The sequence below is a fragment of the Phyllobates terribilis genome, unplaced genomic scaffold (assembly GCF_046119375.1).
Source record: "Phyllobates terribilis strain yellow unplaced genomic scaffold, ASM4611937v1 Scaffold_7__3_contigs__length_470593459, whole genome shotgun sequence".
Classification (NCBI taxonomy): domain Eukaryota; kingdom Metazoa; phylum Chordata; class Amphibia; order Anura; family Dendrobatidae; genus Phyllobates; species Phyllobates terribilis.
Genome location: NW_027362767.1, coordinates 298561300 through 298569433, shown reverse-complemented (window position 1 = coordinate 298569433; position 8134 = coordinate 298561300). Strand labels below are relative to the sequence as shown.

Sequence of the window (8134 nt, the reverse complement as noted above, 5' to 3'; positions counted from 1 at the left end):
ATGAGATATGCCTGTACCACCTTTAATTATACAGCTGACCAACTTTAACGGTTGTAAATACAAATGTCAAACTGAACAACATTTGCAGACACAATCACTAATAAAATCCTAGTTTTACACTGGTTAATTTCTTCTACATCGGCAGCTGTAAAAACACTTTGAAAGGTTTAAGTTGCATACATTTTATGCATTCATTTTTTTTCCTCCTTACCTATCAGAATCTGGATAAAAAAACATGTAGTTTTCACACTGGCCACTAGGTATTTTAGATGCATACTTCCTGTCCGTTAGCCACAATGAGCAGACTCTGACCCTGTCTTTTGTATTGCATCATCTGTGTGTGTAAAAAGGTCATTGTGAAGGGAGGAGAACCTGAGTTATCAGTCATTGTAATCCTGCCTGGGACAAGGAAAACTTTCTCTGAAAGTAGCCCCTGTGGCCAATGTGAAAATTGCATAAGTATCCTTCCCTGACTGTACCAACTGCTGTCCATGGGATATTTGCTGAAGCAAGCAAGCAACATGTATTATGCCTATGTACTATTATAATAGGACGTGTGCCTTGACAAATATCCCATCTGTTTTTTTAAATAGATTTATTTTACTTAGTGCTATTAATTCAACAGTGCTTTATGGATATCAGCATCGCTGTCTCCATTCCCTTCCCTATCAGTATGTCTTTGGAGTGTGGCAGGAAACCCAGGTAAACACAGGGAGAACATACAAACTCCTTGTAGGTGTTGTCCGTGGTGGGATTTAAACCCAGGACCCCAGTGCTGCAAAGTACTAACCACTGAGCCAGATCATGATATGAAAAAGGTAAAAAAAAAAAATAAAGTCAGGTTTATGTTAAATGTATTTGATACATTCCTTTTAAAGGGGTTTCTATAGTGTTCGATCTGAAATCAAGCTCAATGAAATGCTGCTGTACAGTGGATGGGATGTTTGTCAAGGCACACGTCTTATTATAATAGTACATAGGCATGATACATGTTGGTTGCTTGCTTCAGCAATTATCCCATGGACAGCAGTTGGTACAGTAAGGGAAGGATACTTACAATAACAATGTGCTGCACTCTGCTTCTGACATTCCAGGATGGGGAGTCTTGGGTAAGTTGCCCAGTTTGCCTGTGCCCCTAACGCTGGCTTTCAGACATCAGATTGTGGCTCTGTATGTAGTGCAGCAGGTGCCCAGTGCTGGGCAGGGGTGGCCACTCATGCCTCAAGATCCCACCATGTCCGTGGAGGCTCAGTTCAAGCCCGCCTCTGAAGACTCCAATGAGTCACTTCATGTCATAGACGTTCATAGTATTTAATAACTACAACTTTTGTATCCAAACTTTATTTCACAATTTACAAACAAACATTTTTTTTATGTAATTCATTGTTCCTGAGTTGAAGAATTGTGAATCAGGACCAGTTTGTAAAAGTTTACACATGCCTATTTTGGAGCAATTTTTTTGCCACAGTTTGCACAAGAACAGTTGTAGTTTTGTCTAATTGTAACTTTTTACTTTCCCCCCCTTTGAGTTGAGCAAACAACTGGCAAGTGTAAACCCCACCCTTGGGCTATATTCCCACGATAAGGATTTGGAGAGTTATGATGTTTGCAGATTAGCTGAAGCATTACTGCACCTATTAGACAAAAATGTGATAAATCAGTTGACATAACAAAAACGCATGTAATGTTTTAAATAAAGCTTTGTTTTTACTGATTCCAGGTATTTGGCTTGGGAAAAAAATTGATAGTTATGTGTGGCTTACATGCACTTTTAATGTATTGCCGCAGTAAAAACCTATGCATTTTTTTTACTTGTGGATTTTCCATAGCTAAAGCAATCCTATGGAGCAAATCAGCATATACAGCTCAGTGTAACCGCAAGAAAAAAGACATGTTGCAGATTTTAAATTCACACTGCAGGTCAGTTTATGTAGCGTTAAAAAACAACGGGTATGAGATTTCTATAAATCCCATTCAAGTTGATGGGACTGTGAGACTATGCGATTTTGGTGAAGTGACAATATGCAGCTTCAAAAACTCATCGTGGGAACTTAACCTTAGACTAAAACTTTCTTTCAGTAATGATTTACACTCTGAGCTCTACAGCGGGCTAACTTTTCTTACCACTTAATGTAAATGAAAAGATTTGCATCTTACACAGAACAGTCTGCTCAATGTTAGAAGTCCCTATAAGAGGTTGGGACCCCATGGAATGGATTTCCAGTTATCTGCTATCAGAATTATTCATGTAATGATACTGGAGGCCTGAGTATAATAATCATTTACACCAAACATCACCACAAATGGCCTAATATACAATCACTTTATCTTTCTAACATAAAACACGTGTCTGCCATGGCAGGTTGTTGCTATATTGTGCAAGATCGATCATGGCTTATTAGGGCTAATCTGCCGTCAGAGCAGACAGACATCCCTGACCAATATGAAAGGGCCCGTTATTAAGAGCTGAAGGTGATATTAAGTTAAAGTGGTACTTACATAGCAGGGCACTCATTTAATAATTATGTATAATACAGTGGGAGCTTATTTTTTTAAAAAGTGTGAATTGCAGCATCCGCAGATTTAACGAGGACCTCTCACCAGGTCAAAAATGACCGGTTTATGCTCAGCTTTCATGTACGTTGCTCCCTTTGCGTAGGCGGCATTGTTTTTCTAGATCCGTCATATGGTTTTAGAGGTATGGCCCATTTTACTTGGTGCTAATTTTTATGGTCTTTACCAAGGGAGTGGTGCTCATAGAATAGTTATGTAAAGTACCATAAAGAATCCTGAGAGTCATGCCCTCATGGTAAAGACCATAAAAATTAGCACTACGTAAAAGGCCCATATGTCAGGAACCATAAAAAAAAAAAAAATACTCTGGGAAGCAGCGGGCATAAAATAAGCTAAAAAATGGCCCCCTTTGACCCAGTGTGAAGTTCTCTTTAAATCTCTGGCTCTACCCATAGCCTCTCACAAATTATGTAAGGAGCTGCAGTGGATGCTGGTATTATCAGGTTTGCTGGGACATACCTTTTTATTAAATGATGTGCCCTTTTGTGATAGATTCTCTTTAATTGAAAGGCAATAATAATTTAATCACAATTTAACAGTAAACGTCAGCTATAGGTAAGAGAAAGGCAAGCACGGCTGAGTGTTCGCAGTATTAGTGGAAGTGCAAAATCAGCTTGAGATCTCATATCTCAAATTACTACTATATCATTGCTGCACATTGGATCAATGAATTGTATTGCTGCACAGATCACCTCTGATCCACCAAGGATTATGGAAACTTTCAGTTTATGATACAAATATCTACATTTTAAAGCTGGTGAAAAAAAACAAGAGTGATAAGAACTTCAAGAGAAAAGGAGAAGGTAAAAAGAGTCCAGCTGAAAGTTGTGCAAAAGGCTCCAAGACTTTACAAACAAGAAGTATGTACTCCACGATCACACCAGACTTCCAGGCCAGGAGACGACGGTCAGCGTGACTCTGTTCTTCTGCTCTTTTAGCATTGGAATCAGCTGTGCATTGCTCATGCCAATGGCACACACTCCATTTACTTCAACTATCTCGTCTCCGCACCTAGAGAGAGCGCACAGTGAAGGATTAGTCCCCTTATTACAGATAGAATGGATAATGTCTGGTAGGCCCAAACACATACAGGAATTTGGATTGTGAGCCCCAATGGGGGAAGTGATGAGGAGTTCTATAAGGCGCTGCATCATAATAAAGGTCAGCAATAGTAGAATTTCTCCTAGCTGAAGCCTCTAATATTCTTCTATTAATGCCTTGCCAGCATAGGATGAAGTGATATCAGGAGCTGAGCCTGCACCTTAGCAGGAAAATGCTGGCTACATTATACAGCCGACATCCGCCTGTAACAGCAGTGACTGGAGCTAGCGCTGATAGCAGCATTTATGTGATTAAACTGCAGTGATCAATCACTGACCGTGGCATTTAAATGGTGCAATTGCTGATACATGCATGCACACACCTGCTACCATCAGATCCTTGTAAGCCAATGGGTTGTCAAGACCGGCAGGGGCCTGCTGCAGGCCCCCATGGCTGCCATCCTCGTCCTCCTGTGAACCTTATTTTCTATATATACGCTGCAATACAATTGCAGGTTCAACTCTACTAACAAAAAAAATAATAATTCTAAATCATCCATTTTTTTCCCTGTTAATAAATTGGTATTGCGGTATGTGTACTTATTACGTTTACCGGTATAGCGCCATTAGTTCCCCAGCGCTTTATAGACATCATCACTGTCCCCATTGTGGCTCACAATCTATATTCCCTATCAGTATGTCTTTGGAGTGTGGGAGGAAACCGGAGAACCCGGAGGAAACCCACACAAACACGGGGAGAACATACAGACTCCTTAAAGATGTTCTTAAAAGTCTGATATATCAAAATATAAAATTATGCAACCTGTGCAGTAAACGCTGTAAAAAAAAAAAAAAAAAAAAAACTGCCGAACTGTGTTTCTTCCATCATCCCACCTCTCAAAAAAAAAAAAAAAAAAATGCAATAAAATATATCTACCACAAATTAGTATCAATAAAAATGTCAGCTTGCCTTGCAAAAAACAAGCCCTCACGCAACTCCATTGACAAAAAAATAAATATGTTATGGGTCTCAAAGTGATGACACAAACCAAAATTTTATATTTTTCTTTTCAAAATCGAATTATTTTTCACCACTTAAAATAATAAAAAAAAACATTCTGGTAATAACCCGTAACCATGCTGTCCTGAGAATCATGTTGCGAGGTCATTTTTACGGCACAATAACCACCATAAAAGCAAAACCCAAAAAAACGGTGGTATAATTGCTCTTTTTTACCATTTTCACTACACTTCAACATTTTTTCCTGTTTTTCAGTATAATATTTGGTAAACTGAAAGGTGGGATTCAAACTTGTCCCACAAAAAAAACTCATATGGCAAGGCTTAAAAAAAGAAAAAAAAAGTTATGGCTTTTGGAAGATGAGAAGGAAAACAAAAAAAATGGCTACGGGAAAATGGGATTTAAATACCACAAGAAAAAGAAAAGCACAATTTATAGTTTTTTTTAAATTTTGATAGTTGTACTGAAACGTAGAGATATAGCTACACTTAACTAGTCTGATTCACTCAGACATCCGTGTTTAAACACATGTGAAAAAATGGTGCAGTGTCATCACCATTGTGCGCGAGTGTCATCACTATTGTGCGCGAGTGTCATCACCATTGTGCGCGAGTGTCATCACCATTGTGCGCGAGTGTCATCACTATTGTGCGCGAGTGTCATCCGTGTGTCCGTTTTTACCATCAGTGTGTCATCAGTGTTTTTCACAGATGGATAAAGAAATAAATTACAAGGCTTCTTTTGTACTTTGTAATGTAAAACACAGAGAGCACACGGATGTCATCCATGTGCTATCGTGTTTTTCACAGACCCATAGACTTGTATTTGCCCTTTTCATCTGTGCTGCTGGAAAAAAAAATGGACATGTCCGTATGTTTTGCACTGACACACGGTCTGTGAAAAAAAAACGAACATTTTAACAACATCATAGATTATACTGGGTACGTGTGGTATCTGTGAAGAAAAACCTTAATACAACACGTACATGCAACACGGATGTCTAAATGAGAACTAAGATGTATTTTCTGATTAGGAGACCCATAACTTCCAGGCATAGACCAGAACAGCAGCATATATGCCTATGGCATTTATGGCAATTCCTTATGAGTCAAGTACTTTAACTAAAAAAAAAAAAGTGCAATAGCAACATGTGAAAACGTTTTCAAACCAGTATATACACAGTCGACCTACTTTAACCGTCCATCGAAAAATGCTGGTGTAGCAGGCACTATTGTTTTGATAAAGAAAGGTTGATTTCCCTTGGTCTCTTCATAACCTCCAACAATGCTGAACCCCCAGCTTTCAAATGTACTCTTCCGTAGTGAAATGTGCCGACACCAGTGCAGGGAGCTGCGAACAGGAGACATCTTTTTTATTAAATGTAATATTAAACAATTTAGGTTTTATAAAAACTACAAATATAACAAAAGGCAAGACTAATGGTGTGACAGCTACAGAGATTATTTGCTGTGCACTAACAAGTTACACAAACTCTGCTGCCACTGAAGAAAATATATACAGTATATTTAAAAATGATGACTACTTACCTAGGAAGATGAAACCAGTGGACCCACAGGGGAGACCAGATACCCCCAGGATCTCGCGTTACTTCAACACCACCTTCCGTAGTTTCTCCATGCGTCTCTGTTACTAATTCCAGGGTTTTCAGGACCACAGTGTGTGACGCAGCATTGCACTTTAGTGCAGTCACTGCATCCAAATAACTTAGACAAGTCAAGTCAACCCCATTGATGCTGAGGAGAACATCACCTGTAAGGAGGAGAAAAAAACATGGAAACATTTGGAATAGAGCTGCAAAGCACAGCTCCATTAAATGTGTAGCAGCCACTGCCAGGTACTGCAGAACAGCTCCTATTCTTTTGAATGTGTTTATATCTGGCTGCTATTGATATAATATGGGCACATTCAGATGTCTGTACAAATCGATCTGAAATCAAACCGCAACGCATGGATAAGCTGTGGGTCACGCTCAGTCAGGATACCCACAGCCAGTCTGTGCATTACAGTCCGACGTCGGACTGATTTGTTCGGACGTCTGAATGCACCCTAAGGAGAAATCATCAATATCTTTTGATTGGACAACACCTTTAATAACAAAGAAGTTTCCAACATACTTAGACAGTGTTATGCTGTAGAAATGGTGGAAGCTTATGCAACTTGCATATATAATGAATGGTCTGTCATTTTTCTTTCTGACCTAATTTTTTTCTATTTGTGGTGTTATCAAAAATAATACAAAAACCCTCTTCCAGCATAAATATAAAGAGAGTATATTACCTTTCTTGATTCTGCCATCTCTGAACAGACACCCCACAGGCTGAACACTGGAGACGTAGATGGGAAGTTTGTTTTTATGATCTCGTCCTCCTCCTATGGTGATCCCCAGAGATTCCCTTGGCTCTTTCTTCAGAGTGACTATTTTCTCAATTAATAAACTTGCCTGAGGCTGGTCCTATATTTAATGCAAAGGACAAAACACCATGCTGACAACCGCACACAATGTATATTCTCTATATTATACAAAACAAACACCACTCACTATAATACGAAGGTCGTCACAGCCCTACATTAATATCATGGAGCTTCACCTTACCAACAGGTCACCTACCTGGAGCCCCCTTTTAAGATAATTTTTGTTGACATATCTAAATTTTGCCAATTTTAATGGAACTCATCGAGAATCTAATATTTATTGGGTGGCACAAGCTGGGAGAGGAAACAAATCAAACAGGTATGGTTAAGTAAATGGGACTGAGCTGCAATTACAGACACTGCCAAACAAACGAGTGGCAACGAATTTTAAGAAAAAAAAAAAAAGTAAAAATCAGTTTTCTAGAATCGACCAAAAGTATTCAAAGGACCCTAGTCTGCTGTCCATGTCAGTAGTCTGTGGCTGCTGGTCCAGAGCCATACAAACCTCCTCCTACCGGTTGACATCCTTGGCACTTCTCAGATTAGCAGGATGGCGTGATGTCACGCCTGCAATAATTAATCTTTTTGCTCAACCTTCTTTTTTCCTAACCCAAGACAAACCTTGCAGCTGTATCTCAATAGTTGGAAAACCTCAGCATACAAATCTGTGTGTAGACCTGCCCTAATGCCTTCATGTTAACATGTTTTTAAGGCTAGGGCTACACGATTTATTTTGTTAACCAATGCTTATTGTAGCATTAGCTACATCTTCCCCATAAATTTATGATAAAAACGGTCTCACTGCAAAACCTCTAGCAGTAGCAGATGCCAAAGTTGCAAGTACTTTGTATTGGTTAAGCCAAAACCAGAACTGGATCTAAAACATGGAAAAGGTACAATTTTTTCCATGATACACGTGGATTTTACTAAGCGGGACTGCTCTAAAATTGCGTACTTAGGCTGTGTGCCCACGGTCCGTTTTTTAAGCGTTTCCACAGCGGTAAAAACGCTGCAGAAACGCTTAAAAAACGCATGGTAGAAGGCCTGCCATGTTCCCCAATGATAA

General features: G+C 39.2%; 1 protein-coding gene across 2 annotated transcripts in view; it reads right to left on the bottom strand.

The window, feature by feature from the left end:
- Positions 1-1325: 1325 nt before the first annotated feature.
- The window catches only part of LOC141154700 (ligand of Numb protein X 2-like), a 70022-nt gene continuing 63213 nt past the window's right edge, over positions 1326-8134 (bottom strand). For both annotated transcript variants that reach the window (XM_073641037.1, XM_073641038.1), the window contains exons 7-10: positions 6934-7108; positions 6183-6405; positions 5827-5985; positions 1326-3585 (exon numbers count right to left, since the gene is read on the bottom strand). In XM_073641037.1, the coding sequence (XP_073497138.1) occupies positions 3450-3585; positions 5827-5985; positions 6183-6405; positions 6934-7108 (693 nt within the window). In that variant the 3' untranslated portion in view covers positions 1326-3449. The remainder of the gene's footprint in view (positions 3586-5826; positions 5986-6182; positions 6406-6933; positions 7109-8134) is intronic.